Here is a 15,675-nt window from a genome sequence, read left to right as displayed (position 1 = left end):
TCAAAAAAATAAAACTCATAAACTATTCATTGTCTCCCTCTGCTTTCTACTAATTGTCCTTTGTGTAAAGATAATGGAATCCTAATTTATCAATCAGTCTACAAATCACGGTAATAGTAAGTTCATATGTACTTATAAGTTGATGGATAACTCTTATTTATCTCCATTTTGCCTTTGTGTAAAACTTTACCTGTTTCTCTATACAAATCAGCTTTTAGTAAATAAATAAGGAAAAGGGAGAAAATACTGTGCTGTGAGTCAAATGAGCATCTGATTCACTGAATAAGAGCTTTCTGGCTTCAAAATGAACAATGATAACGCCCTAAAAAAGTTGACCCAACTTTGATTTTATATATTAAAAGAAGCTCATTGCAGAGGAAAATCACACATAATTTACGGTTTTTCTCTGTAGAGCTACAGAACTTTAATCCATAGCTCATGAAAGGGTGCAAGAGCAGCTTGAAAATTATGCTAAGCTTAATTATACTTAATGTGAATTATTCAGAAGTGCAGACAGAGACTAAAAATTTATTTCATACAAAGAAGCTTGACATTTTAATTGGTCCTTCAGAATGGAGACAAAACAATTTCCTCTCAAGAAAATTTACATCTTCCTTATCAGAGCCGCAGCCTCAGCCAAGCAGAACTTCATTAACAAGATTAATCATCACGCCAGTGTCTGCTTCATCAGGTGTATGGTCCAGGTGAAAACAGGAATATAAAGTAATGACTGACATGTCTAACAGACAGGATTGATTCAAGGAACACAAAATGACAGATTGAGCCACCATACCTTGGTCATTAGCCATTTTGTCAGGGTGTTCCACTGTGGGGGAAAAAGAAATAACATTATTAGACTTTGACAGTTCCTAGCAAGAAAGCTGACATATCAAACCAACAGTTCTTTTTAGTAAGTTTTTATTTCAAGGCTAGTGCCCTCTTGAAATAAAATTGATAAGGACCCAAACTTACATGTTTATTTCTATTAAATAAGTATTCAGAGAAAAAAAATTGAAAATAATGTTTTTGCTGTACAAATTCATCCTAAAATTGTCTTACTTTTCATATCCCTCTAAACATAAACTGAGAACAATTATATAAATTTAATTAAAACTAGAATTAACAGTAAAAAAAACTGCATGCAATTACCAAGTAATTATCACCCATATATATATATTTAAGAAAATTCAGGAAGCTATTTTCTTGTATGTGACTATTTTTTAAACAACTTCACCAATTCTCACATAGACTGGGTAAAATAATTGGCAACCATAAATATGGTACAATATAATCTAAATATCTTGATAAACTTTAGCCCTTGTGAAGATAGCTCCTGAATTGTTGTTGACAACTTCAGATGACTTACAAGTAATACTCTCAAAAATGACTTTTTGAAATTTAAATTTAAAAATATAAAAATTAAATTGCTAAATTTTGTATTAAAGATGACTTTTTTTTTTCTGCTAACCAGATGAAACTAAATAAGAGGTAAATCTCTAGTATTATCACATTTCTGAAAATTACATGGCATTTTGACCAAGGCAGATCTTCATAAGCTTCCCTCCCTCAATTACTAGTAGAATTATTTTTACCTAGACTTGACCGTCTTTGAGCTTTGAGTCTTTTGGGCGTATTTAACTCACTTAATTCCCTTCAAACTTGATAGGTAGGATACAACACTTGCCGATTGCTTCCTGTATATGTCTCAGTAAAATTCACATAGAGAAAATATAATAGGCAGCAACTGATAATATAGTCTCTCATCAGATGTGGCGCTATTATAGCAAATCAATCATCATTTGAAAAATAGCTTAAACGCCCTACAGGTGGTGGTCCTTCTTTTTCTAAATAAAGCAGCACAAATCATTGCCTAATAAGAATGTTTAGAATTGAAATACGTAGATATTGATTCTGTTAACGAAAGCCCCTTTCAGATGAACAGGGTTTATGTCTATTACATCCTAAGAGTGATTTCTAAATCAGAAATCAATTACAATTTCTTTCATTTAAACATAACATATAGACATATTCTATGAAAAGATATCTTGATAAGTAGTAGATTTTGAATTGTGAATTACTCTTTGGGAAACACTACATATACAAGGATTTTTATTATTTATTTATTTAAGATGGAGTCTTGCTCTGTCACCCAGGCTGGAGTGCAGTGGTGCAATCTCAGCTCACTGCAACCTCTGCCTCGTGGGTTCAAGTAATTCTCCTGCCTCAGCCTCTCAAGTAGCTGGGACTACAGGCATGTGCCACCACGCATGGCTAATTTTTTGTACTTTTAGTAGAGATGTGGTTTCACCATGTTAGTCAGGATGGTCTCGATCTCCTGACCTCGTGATCCACCCGCCTCGGCCTCCTAAAGTGCTGGGATTACAGGTGTGAGCCACCACGCCCGGCCAATGTTTATAATTTTACAATTCTATAAGCGTTATTTTAAAAAGTTATTGAGATATAATTGAAAAGTAAAAAGCTGCCCATATTTAATGTAGGCAATTCAATGAATTTGAGAGTAAGGATATACTTATGAAACCATCACCACCTTCAAAGCCACAGACTTGCCCCAAACTCCCAAAGTTTCCTCCCACCCATTTTATTATTATTATTATTTATTGTGGTAAAAACACAGTATATGATCTACCACCTTACTAAATTTTAAGTACATAATACAGTTATATTATTTATAGGAACTATGCTGCATAGTAGAGCTGCAGAATTTATTTATCTTGACACTCTCTGATGGGCTAGTGGTTAGAATTTGGTGCTCTCTGAAAGCTTTAAATAAGTTTTATGAAATCTTGTACCTTGTCAAGATTTAACAAACATTTTTAAAGGTTTACCAGCCATTTAATTTAATCACCACAGTTTAATTTTATCTAGAGTTTCTCTTCTGTTTCCCATTGAAAATTAATGGCTTCTCAAATACATTTTATTATAGTGTTTTATTACAGTATTGATAAAGATGCTTTTGACAGGCAATTGCATTATATGTAGCTTATGGACAGAAATACGATTTTGAACTGAGATCCTAACACAGCTGTTGAGAAAGGACAGTATGTTGTTGGAAGTGCTACAGGTCTCCAGCAAGAATGACCTGATCCTTGACAAGATATGTCAAGGTCATAAGTGCCCACCCAATCCAGGAAGTATGTAGGTTTGGCAGCCAGACTGGGACACATTTAAGAAACTGTCCTCATCAGCATCTCATATTTAGGTGAGAATTCTTTAGAATTATGTCAAAAAAGACGAGACTACCACCCTTATCTCATCTCCATTCTTTGTCTGCCCTTTATCTTTAATCATATACATGCACTGTCTGCAGTCTAAGATATTTTTAGCAAGGGATAAATAACTACATGTAATGATAGACAAACCCATTCTCATTTTTATCTTTTGAATTTATTTTTCTACTAGCAAAGCTGCACTGAATAGAACTTGAGAAATTTTGAATGTCTCAAAATGTTATCTACTGAAGAGTATTTTCCAACAGGGACCATATGGATTCTCATAACTACCTTTTATTAGAGACAAAAATGGCTTACATTTGTGCCTTGATTTTTTTCTGTCATATGTTTCTATCATTAGTCAAGAAAAATCATGTATTTTTGTCATAAAAGAATTTGACGACTAGAACTTTTTTCTATTCTGGTCCAAAGCTTTCAGTGCTATATTCTTGGATAGGGGAGAGGCACATTTCAGAATGATGACTAAGGATGCCCAAAGAATTTACTGTACTCTATTGGGCTTTCACTCTGAATACCGCTCTTTTGTGTGTAGGAAGTGACTCCCTCCCTCCACCAGAATCCTCTGTGGTCTACTCCACTGGGAGCATCCTTCCTCTCTATTACCCGATAGGCCAGCATGGGGAAGCATGCTTTATCAGCAGGAAAAACCCACAGGATAGGGCAGAGATAGACATAAGTCTTCCAATAGTTTGACAGTGTGTATGTATCCCAATGGGACCCTGGGGAGGATTAGTGGAAAGGTGGGTATGTGCAGGTTCCTATGTGGTCAAGTAATCAAGGTCAAGATTCTTTTAATTAACATTCCAAAGAAAGAATTAGATACATCATATATGTGTACCTACATAAGTTTACAGTAAGATAATCCCTTTCTAATTACAAATGTCCTTTTAATTAAACAGTGATTATTGACTGAGTTTCCTGTACTTCTCTGACTGGTTGTTAATATCAAAAAGACCAAATGCTAGCCTCTAGAATAAAATGCTGCGATCCTTGCAAAGGCTAAATACGAAGGAATGACGTTCGTGGACACCTGCCTGGCACAAGCATTACTATGAAATACTTGCCCATTACCCAGTAGAGTACTGGGAGTTTTCTCAGCTTCGGGACATCTAAGCCTTTGTCTCAGGCAAACAAAGTTACATTCTGATGAGCACAGTATGCTCTGCTGCAGCTTTGGGAAGTGAAAATCTTAAATCAGAGAGCAATAGCATGATTTTATCTTTGGTGTAGATTTGGCTCTACACCAAATCTTTAAAATGCTTATGTTGTAGCTTTAAATCTCTTATGATGAGTAATTTATTTGTCTTAGAACATTTGCCATTGTAGGTGTCTTGTAAGATGCATACGTGTACAAAATTATTAATAAAAGTGACCAATATCAATATTTCTGAGTAATTTTAAATGATCAAAAACTTATTTTAGCATATAAACAACATGTGTTTAAAATAGAATTGACTATTATCGAGCATGACATTTAGGGTAGACAATATTAAACTTCAAATCAGGGTATTAGAAATAACTCTTTGAACTATTATGTCATAGAACAAATTCCTGAACTTGTTCTTAGTTTTCTAGATGTATTTAGGGCACTTAGGGTAAACAGTACCAAGTGAAATACTGAGCTCATTAAACAATTCCTGGGATGGCTATCAATGTGGGCCTGCAAATCTTATGATAACTCATCACTCTGCTGTTTAACACATTTGGATGCCTTAAGTCATCTTCAACCTTTCCTCAGATCTCTCAGTTGGCAAACATTATGAGTATGAAATTAATTTGGCACTCATCTATAGATAAAAATGAAGCATTTGCAAAACACTATCTAGTTACATTTCATGCTGCCACAAAATGAATAACCAGTTGCCTTTTGATTGCTCATTTGGAGTGAAACCTGATTTAGACATGAAGTCCTCAAAATTTAGATGACAAAGATGAACTCATTTCTATCCTACTTTCCTCCCAACTTCTACTCCGCCATTAAGAACTGTCATGCAAGCTTTGGCTGAATGCTTGCTTGTGTGTTGTTGGCAAATTTTCAGATTAGCTGCTACCAAAACCCAGCTTTTGAATAGCTCACTCATCAGAATTCAAAAGTCCCTTATTTACTAGGGTACCTTTCCTAGAAGATTTGAGGAATAGGCTATACAGTTATACTAAGACTCTTCTTTTAGTATGTCAAACAGAAGAAGCCAATCATACGTGTGTTTCTAATTTTTTACTTTACTATCATGTATTAAGATTTCTGCCAGATATAGAGGTATGATGTGGTCACAGATTTAAGAGCTAAGTTATCCTTCTTTAGAACAACACATATCATGCCTTAAATATACAACTTTAAATATTAGTTGTGAAACTTATTACAAATTATTCAATTGTTAAATGAATTAAACATTCAAATTATTGTAATCATTTGAATGTTTCAAATTATTTTCAATTGTTAAATGACTCTTCAAACCATTTGTCCCCCAGAAAAATAATACTGTGCTCTAAAATAGTAAGTACTTATATGAAAATATTTTGATGTAATCACTACTATTCAGCTTTAGTGTTTCTCTGTATGAACATTTTTTCTTCTAGATATCATATTGCAATTTTTTTTTATAGTTTCTACCTTGGTTCTTTACAATAAATAGACTTTTTTTTTGGTTTGGAACTTTCTGTCTTGTCATATCAAAATTTTCTTTAGTATATAAGGGATAATAGTACCTGAAAGAAAATACCTAAAGTTGGCAATAGTATGCTATTCACATAATTCAATACATTTTAATTTTTATCCCCTTACATAAAATGGCTGAAGCATTTCATTATATTTTGAATAGAACCAATATACATGACATCAATACAAACTTCTAGCAGGACTGTAAATGAAAAAAGTCATGTTAAATATGTTTGCCATGTGCTGATGGCAGATCTTTCTTTGATATGTCGGCTTTGAGCATAAAAAGCTACATTTTAATTTATTTTGAATGTCCACTGCAGCCATGTTGCTAATAGAGATGGTGCAGGGCCATTTCTAACACAGAGTGCAAAGCTATTTTATAACAATCCCACAGGAAAAGAAAAGCATAATAGGAAATTACTCAAACCTTTCAGAGTCCTGAAGAGGATGGGATCAGAGAGTGGCCCCACTCCTTTTGAATTTCGTGCTTGAATTCGAAAGTAATACATAGTATCAAGGTTGAGATCCATGATTTGATGAGTAAGCCTATCACCACTGATTGTTTCCATAATCCAGTCATCAATTGGGATGTTCTTGTCCAAGGTATAAAATAAGATGTAAGCTGCATAAATAGACAAATGTGACTTAATTTGGTGTCCTACATGCTGCAGTTCTGCTTCCAAACACCCAGGTTTCCCAAATGTAATTTACAATAATTATTATATGTCCACAATCTGTAAACTACAGCAGTTCTGTAAGTAATGTCTTTTTTTCATAATGCAAGGATTAGATAAATAATTGCTGCAATGTACAGAATCAGAAAATAGAATAAGCTGTTAGAAATAAAAATATCTGCCACATTTAAAAATGTGTGCTTTCTGCTACCTATAAATCCTGATTATTAGTTTGTTCTAATATGAAAGCATGATGAAAAATGTAAAACAGAGATAACAAGTCTGTATAATTTTCCCTGTAGTCCAATGATGAAAATAAACAATATTTATTTTGGCTTGTGCTTAATAAAAATGTATTGGAAGGTATAAAATGCTATACATGTTTAAAGTGTAATATAAATAAATGATATTTGATCACTGTAACAACTTAGTGAGGTTGCCAGGGGCGGTGTTGCTTTCCTTTCACAGACGGTGAAGCTGCAGGTGACCCAAACTGATTGGTAAAAGTCTGGGCAATATTCTTTACCACCAGACTATGTATGGGATTCTTTACCAGTATACTATTTCTCCCAGTCCAGTCTAGCTTGTCAAAGAAATAAGTATTGCTGGATAACTGTACATGATCTACTTATTATCTCAGATATTAATAACCTATGTTTATATAGTATTATTGATTTTCTGTGTTAGGGGATATGTTACTTGAGTGCTAGTTGTGTGTACTCAGTCATGATAGTCTAATATGCACCCGAACAAATTCATGGATTCCTGTCACATATTTATACTCTAACATTATACTTAACCAATTTGTGACCTAGCTCTAATTTAAAAACATTAATCAACAACTTTTATATTATATTGTCAGATAACACTGTAAAGGCGCTCATGATAGGTGTCATTGATAAACAAATGTCGTGCTGATCTCCATTTCTGCCACAATTCTTCAATGCTATCTATATAACATAGGCTATAAGTGTCCCTCATTCTATTTATGCATCAAATACATTCTTTGTAAGTCGTTTTCTTAAGAACAAGTGTCTTCCTTTGATTTACCTATTCTTTCCTTTTGAGTCCCTCTTGTCCCAGCTGGACTGGGGACCTTCACCCACAGGTCTTCGCAGTGGTTAAGGGTTATGTCAGAGGGTTCTCAGACTCAGAAAATAGCCATGCACACTATGTACATCTCAGCACAAACCTTCGCTACAGGAAGACTATTCTCCATTCCATGATGATTCTTCCTTCCCGCTTATTCCCACACCATTCCACCTTTCTTCACTCCATCCAAATCCTACTCATCCATTAAGGTCTACTTTAAGGTATATCTGGCCTATGAAACCTTCCTCAATCACAAGCTCTCCTCTCCATAAACATGGTAATACACTTCAATAAAGTAAAAACACATGTGCCATTTTATATCACTCATCACTTAATCCCATAGGGCCTTATAGAATTATGCCTGGGCTTGGGGGATGCGTCACTGGATATTTTGTCCTTCTGATTATGTAGGATTAAGCAATGTTTACAATCTCCAACATCTGGAAGCTCATTTCTCTTAAATTTTGAACAATGCTGAAAACTTACATCTATTTTGTATTGACTTTCACCTTTCCCCTAGGTTTAGTATTTCCCAAATCTGCATAATCATAATAGTTACCTGAAGGATAGGTACAGATCATAAAATACAGACCCCAAGACAGGATATGTTGATTTAATACATGTGGTAAACAATCTTTGATGGCCACCAATTATCCTCATCCTCTAGTAATATCATGCCCTTGTGTATTCCTTTCTGTCGGTATGTAGATGGGCCCTAAGTCTTGTTTCTAACCGATAGAAGACAGGAAATGCAATGGAATATCAATTTCACAATTGTGTTACATAAGATCATGACATCTGCCTTGCTAGCAGATACCCGACTCTCTTCTTTCGCCTTTGATGAAGACGTCTGCCCAATGGAGAATACTTTGTGGCAGGAACTGAGGGTGGTTTCTGGCCAACAGCCATGGCAACAATTACATAAGCTTAAAAGCAACTATTTCCTCTGTGAAACCAAAGATGAGACCTCAGCCAGGTGAACATTTGAATTTGCAGCCTTGTAAGAGACCCCAAAGCTAAACTGTGCTCAGATTCCAGACTCACAAAAATCATAAGATAACAAATATGTGCAGTTTTACCCTGCTACATTTGTGATAATATTGCTATACAACAATAGGCTTCTAATACTACAGGTCAAGGGTAACCTCAGTAATCTACACCCCAAATGATTACTGTGATCAACAAGGTCAGGGACATAATGGATATGTGGGATCTGTACATTTTTGGCATTTGTTGTGATGTCAATGATGAAAATATGAATATCTTGAGATGTTGAGAGCTTCGAAACTAAAAGCCTTACCAACATAAAGAATTCCACAAACCTTAAAAAGTTGTATGACCTTTCTGTCTGTTAAATATTAAACTTGGAGTTCTAAAATTCAAAAGGGATTATGAATATCGTTTGATAAAGGAGTTGTTTTCTGTCTCATGTGTGTCCATCCCTTTGTAATTCAGCCCCCATGATAAACATCAATAAAATTGCCTCATATTCTTTGAACCAGAGCAGTCTCCAATCTTGTCCATGAAGATCCACATCTCCACATCTATTAAAAAGAAGAACCTGCTACTGGAGATATATGTGTGTGTACATACACACATTTCTGAGTATACATTTCTATAAATATCCATATATTACTATGTAATATATCTAAGATAAATATGTTATAGATATATATGAAATATTTGCCTTCACTATGTTTTTATCTATGTAAAAGTTACTGAACATATATATATATATAGAGAGAGTAATAGTGAATATATATATATATATATATATCCAGAATAAAAATCACTGGAGATATATATATGCAGCTAAATATAAAAGATATATATAAAATTTGTATATATATATGTATATATTCTATTATGTGCATGTCCTACCTCTTCAAAAGGATAAAAACATTTCTTTAGTTCAGGAGCCATATCTTACTTTTTTATTCCCCCCAAAAATCTAATAAAATCATATTCACATAAGAGGTATCGAAAGTCACTTATTGAATGAAATCCTTTAGCCTGTAAGTACATAAGTTTTACATTTAGATATTTAATGAAATCGTTAAAAATTTTCATGGGCTGTTTTAAGTGCATGATGAAACTGGAAAATTGGAGAATTTTGCCCCCATCCCAGGTCAACTGCACTGATTCCCGATTCTCCTCATTTATCAGATGATGATGATAAAATATTTGTCTTCACTATGTTTTTAATCTATGTAAAATTATTCACTTAAGCATTTAAAAATGACAGCTCTGGGATCAAACTAAAGTTGAAGGTGCAGACATTAGTTTCTGACAATTCCAAATTGTATCTGAGCAAATTCCTTATATATGTGGTGAAGCCTACCCTTGTCTTAAAATTTAAGAACTGAGATGGAGAATAGAAACAGACCTCATCATTCAAAAGTCTAAAAAATGGCCTCAGAGAAAACAAGCGACTTCACTGGGATGTGTATGTTTGGTATATTTGAGAGATAATAAATTCATTATTGAAGCCTTACCTTATAAATTTCTATATAACCACACAGGTTGAACAAATGTACCGGTTTCTCACTACCTTTCTGTACCTGTACTTTTTTTCTTTTTTCTTTTTTTTTTTTTTTTTGAGACAGAGTCTTGCTCTGTCACCTGGGCTGGAATGCAATAGCTGGATCTCGGCTCGCTGCAACACCCGCCTCCCGGGTTCAAGCAATTATCCTGCCTCAGCCTCCCCAGTAGCTGGGATTACAGGCATCTGCTATCATGTCTGGCTAATTTCTGTATTTTAGTAGAGTTGGGGTTTCACCTTGTTGGCCAGGCTGGTTTTGAACTCATGACCTCAGGTGATCCTCCCACCTTGGTCTCTCAAAGTGCTGGGACTACAGGCGTGAGCTACTGCGCCTGGCCTCTTTCTCTTTTTCTTTTTTTTTTTAAACCTCAGAATCCCTAACTCTACTATAGACACTTTTCCAGAGAAAGTAACAAAGGGAATAAAAAGATCTGCCTTCTGGAAAGCAATATCAAGTGGAAGAAATTTCTGCAAATCAGACTGAGAAGCTATATCCTGGTGGTGGGAAGAAAAGTGGTTTGATGATTTTACAAAAGGGAGACAAATTAAACTAGGCTATCAAATGACACAGAAAAAGAGAATATAACCTTACATATTAGACTGTATTAATAAGGAAACAATCTCTGAAAGACCTAACTCTTCTATTTGTGTTAGTCTCAGATCTTAAATAGTGTTGGGCACTGCATTTATTTAGGCCTATGTTTCATATCTCTGGCTATACAATAAGTCACTTGGGAAGCTTTTAAAAATTACCATGCTCAGTCCCTTCTCATATGAATTAAATTAAAATCTCAGCTGCAAATCACTGATTTAGACCAGTAGAATACTAATAAATTGGAGCAAAACATAGTGTAATAATTAAGAGTATAAACCTGAGTTTTAAATCCTAGCTCTGCCACTTCTTGCTTATTTGATTTTGGGTAAGTTATTTACTCAGGAAAGGCCTAAGCTTTTCATTTTAAAATGGAATAATAGGAATATGTAATCATTTATATCATACTAAAGATCTCAGAAGAATGCCAAGCATATAATAAATGCTTAATGTATTTTGAATCATTTTCTTCTGAAAATGTCAGTCCAAATTCCTAAGTTTCCAGTTTATGATCAGAGAATTTAGGCACTGTGATTATCTGAATTTCCTCCTTTTTTGTTTAATCTTTTTGAGTACTTATATTTAAAAACTGATGATCTGGATTCTGTATAAAGCACATTAGTAAAGCCTCACCCTAGAATGGATTTCAAACTGGAATAATAATAGCCGATTCGTGTCAGTGCCCACTGGGTATCAGGGGCTTTTCTCAGCACTGTATTACAACAATTATTCTAGTGCGGTTCTATTACTATCTTTATTTTATAGGTGAGAAACCGAGAAAGTGGGACTCAAGGATGTTAAATGACTTCCTCATGTGTCTCCCTTAGAAGCCTGAGTTCTTAACTATCCTGCTCTACTGCCTGCCATACACATGAAAGATTTAGGAAAACAAAACAATACAGAGGTTACATGAGAGCACATCCCTCCTTGGCACACATCTACCTGGCCGCACTGAGAAAGAGCTCATTTCTTTTCTTTTTTTTTACTTTTTATTATTAATTGTTGCACTTCCACAGGAAGCTGAGAATAGCAAATTTGTGCTCTCTGCTTAGTGGTGTAGTATTTTGAATATTTTATCATTCTATTTTCTGGAAGTAATTTGAATAAATAAATCAAAATACACATGACACAGAAATTCTCTTAAGGGTTCTTATTGTTTGCTCCCTGTTAAATTGAGTAGGAATATCTCAACTTGATAATACAATTTTGTTTTCATAAATAAGCCAGGCTTTTAAAGGCAAAAGTATTGTCTCCCATACTTTTATTTTTCCATTGTGAGAGAATGGATTTTTAATAGTAAGATCCATTGAACGTATAAATCTAAGTAAAGAGTGTGGACAAAGTTTCTTTTATATGCACTGTGATTTTGGCATATACAATTTTATTGCTTAGATTCATTTGCATTTCTTTTTTTTAAATTTTTTATTTTATTTTTTATTTTTGAGACGGAGTCTTACTCTGTCGCCCAGGCTGGAGTGCAGTAGCGCAAACGGGGCTCACTGCAAGCTCCGCCTCGTGGGTTCATGCTATTCTCCTGCCTCAGCCTCCAGAGTAGCTGGGACTACAGGTGCCCACCACCACGCCCGGCTAATTTTTTGTATTTTTAGTAGAGACGGGGTTTCACCGTGTTAGCCAGGATGGTCTCGATCTCCTGACCTCGTGATTTGCCTGCCTCGGCCTCCCAAAGTTCTGGGATTACAGGTGTGAGCCACCGCGCCCAGTCAAATTTGCATTTCTTAATATGGGCTAGACTTCTATTTTTTTTTTTTTCCTGAAGAAGCAAAATTAAGCTTTCTTCCAGAGTTAAAAACTTATTCTATTGTTTACACTGACTGATAAGATTTACTTAAATAAGAATGGAGAATTCAACTGAGTGGAGAATATGACTTATTTTTTCCTTCGCCAAAAACATACCTTTTTCTATCAGAACCTGTTTTTATTTAGACAGCTTTCTGTTTTTTTCTCCTCAAACTTATTACTGTTGATTTCCCATAAGCTTATAAATAATTGATTATAACAAAATAAAATATAAACAAATCAAAAGCTACACAACTACTGACATAGAACCAATGAAAAGAGATTATAACAATGAGGGGGAAAAAAAGAATATTGGAATGAGCCAGTCTCAGTTTTAAAAGGCCTGGCACACTGACAAGTGAACATATAAGATCTTGGGGAAATTTTGTGCCTCACTTCTTTTTCCATATTTGTCAGCTCAAATAAAAATTCTGTTTGCTATTGTGCTAAGAGCAATTTCCTAGAGAAAACAAATTTTCAACTTAAATTTCAATCCTATTTGGAATTTTCACGTTATCTTTTCATTTTGCAACATTCAGAAAGTAAATTACATAAAGTAAGTGTGCCTTCTGAAAGTATAATTTCCATGCTTATCTCTCTGTATCACGGGACGGCTGAATTACTTTGTTAATTTATAATACTGCTATCCAGCTCTTGTATGCAAAAAAAGAAGGAAAAAAGGAGTGACTCTTCCATGTTCCTAACCCAATGGTTCAAGTTAATTAGACTATAATGTTCACATTTTGAGTTATACAATATTTTTCATAATAATTATATGCTATGGAGACATCTATTAAAAGCCTAAAGTGATCATTTAAGTGCAAAATCTCTGATAGAACTCCATTATATTTTTCATACTAAATTAACATTACAGGCTTCTAACGGATGCTTTAATTAGGCATTGATGTTATCAGCAATATTTGGCAAAATAAAATCTGTCACTGTGAAATATTCATTATGTTCAATTTCTGTCAGTCAATATTAAGTGTTTTGTGAACTTTATGATTTAAGTAAGAAGCTAAAACCTAAGTGAGAAACTAAAAATCCCCAAACCTCCATATGTGCCATACACACAAACACACACAAACACAGTCATTAAGCATCTTTTGTGTTTCATAATTGCCAAACAACCAGCTTCTTTATAGACATTTATACTCAGGGCACTCCATTAGAAGGTTGTCTTAATGCTTCAGAGAATGAAAAACAGAAAGGTCTATTCTAATTGAAATACACATCTTTCGTGAAGCAAATCAAATGACGTGTGTGTGTGTGTGTGTGTGCACCATTAGAAGAATTCCATGGTCAAAAGGGGAAAGAAGAAACAATCAAAAAGGGTCATGGAGTCAGCTGAGATGTAGAGACAGAATAATGCCACACGAAAGGCAGGAGCAGCTCATGTAGGGGGTAAGCAACTATAGGACAAGGGAGAGCTATGCTGGGAGAGAAAGTGGAGATGCTTACCAGTAATTTTCCCATTGGCTTCCAAGGGAGGCTGCCAACTCACAATGACGGCACGAGGCTTCCCTTCCCTAGTAATGACTGTCAAGTCCTTGGGAGCAGAGGTGGGGGCTGTGAGGTGAGACAGAGATAAGGCCTTGTCATTGGATGTGAAAGAAAATAAACATTGTTGGAAATTTCATCATGATGTTGACATTCAGAATCTATCAAGAAGTATATCATGTCTATTTTGCCATTTCGTTTATTTCAAGGATTTGAATAAGCAAACAAGGATACAAAAATTAATAATTTTTATGGAAATCAAATGATTCCCAAGGTGTGACTATAGAGAACAGAAGAGAGTATGTGTGAATATAAAGGAGAAAAGTACAACTGGTATTTCAAGTGGGCTCACACTAAAAATAAAAGAATCATTATAAGAATGAAGAAATGTATACTTAGTGAGATTGATGATTACATATCTTTTTCTAGTTTATTATTTATTTATTTATTTTATTTTTTTTGAGACAGGGTCTTGCTCTGTTACCCAGGCTAGAGTGCAGTGGTGCAATCATAGCTCACTTCAGACTCAACCTCCTGGGCTCAAGTGATCCTCCCATCTCAGCCTCCTGAGTAGCCGGATCCACTGTTGCACACCACTACTCTAATTTTTAATTTTAATTTTGATTTTTGTAGAGATGGGTCTATGTTGCCACGCTGGATGATTACATGTCTTCAGAAGAATTCTGTTACAACTGCAGGCATTTATAAATAAAAATGTCATCTAAGTCTATACTTCCTTAAAAGCCAAAAAGTTTTTAAAATGAGATAAAACTGGGGTCAAAATATCTTAGCTAGGTGACATATTAGGCATCTTCTAAACCAACAGGAAGGCACACATGAGAAATTAAAATAGAAGAGGTAAAAAATAACTATGAGTGTCTTAGTATCAATCCAGCATGAAGTAAGATGGCACGAAGTCCTGCTCCTAAGACTACTTCTCCCACATGTTGTACTCAAAACAATTTTAAATATTTAAAGGTGGCAGCAAACTGGCTAAGCTAGCCAAGGATCTTCCAGGCTTCTTCCAATCTGCTCTCTCACTTTCTACGTTTTGGAAGACAAGTTTTCCTTCTGGGTAGCTCACAATGCCACAAGTCTGTTATCCACGGCAACTTTGCTACCCTTAGTCTAACAAAGGCAGATTCAGAACGTATTGGGTTCCGTGTTTGGGATCTGGAGTAATTTCCTGGTCTCCACATAAAAATTCTGTGTAGGACAAGATAGAAATCAGTCTCTAATTCTGAACTCATCTTCACCCTATTCTCTTTGGTACTTCTGTTGGTCATATATTGCAGAATCTGGACATTATTAACACTGTATTTCTAGTATCTCTTCCTGAATAGTGTTCCAAATATGAGCCAAATAGAGGAGACATCAATCATTCCCATCTACCATACTATTTTCTTTCCAACACCCTGATCTTCAAAGTCACTAGGATTGCAGGTTAACCAAACGTGCACTTAATTTTAATCATTGACAATGTACTTAATATATTCACATTTTCAAAAAAGAAGAAGGGATGGATGGAGAAAGAGAATTAGAAGAGGAGGGGGGAATGAAGGAGAAGA

The 15,675-nt window shown here is 34.8% G+C and overlaps 1 protein-coding gene and 1 long non-coding RNA gene across 6 annotated transcripts in view; one reads left to right on the top strand and one right to left on the bottom strand.

Annotated features, from left to right (window-relative positions):
• Positions 1 to 15,675, bottom strand: part of DCC (DCC netrin 1 receptor) — a 1,195,251-nt gene that overhangs the window by 119,372 nt on the left and 1,060,204 nt on the right. For all 5 annotated transcript variants that reach the window (XM_034943737.3, XM_003827228.5, XM_034943736.3 and 2 more), the window contains 3 exons: positions 14,069 to 14,176; positions 6,338 to 6,532; positions 794 to 826 (listed from right to left, as the gene is read on the bottom strand). In XM_034943737.3, coding sequence (XP_034799628.2) covers positions 794 to 826; positions 6,338 to 6,532; positions 14,069 to 14,176 — 336 coding nt within the window. The remainder of the gene's footprint in view (positions 1 to 793; positions 827 to 6,337; positions 6,533 to 14,068; positions 14,177 to 15,675) is intronic.
• Positions 1 to 15,675, top strand: part of LOC129394583 (uncharacterized) — a 71,218-nt gene that overhangs the window by 42,823 nt on the left and 12,720 nt on the right. The gene's annotated exons all lie outside the window — the stretch shown is intronic.

Source organism: Pan paniscus, chromosome 17 (genome assembly GCF_029289425.2).
Source record: "Pan paniscus chromosome 17, NHGRI_mPanPan1-v2.0_pri, whole genome shotgun sequence".
NCBI lineage: Eukaryota > Metazoa > Chordata > Mammalia > Primates > Hominidae > Pan > Pan paniscus.
The sequence above is the reverse complement of the archived record's forward strand: the minus strand, read 5'-3'. Positions and strand labels throughout refer to the sequence as shown.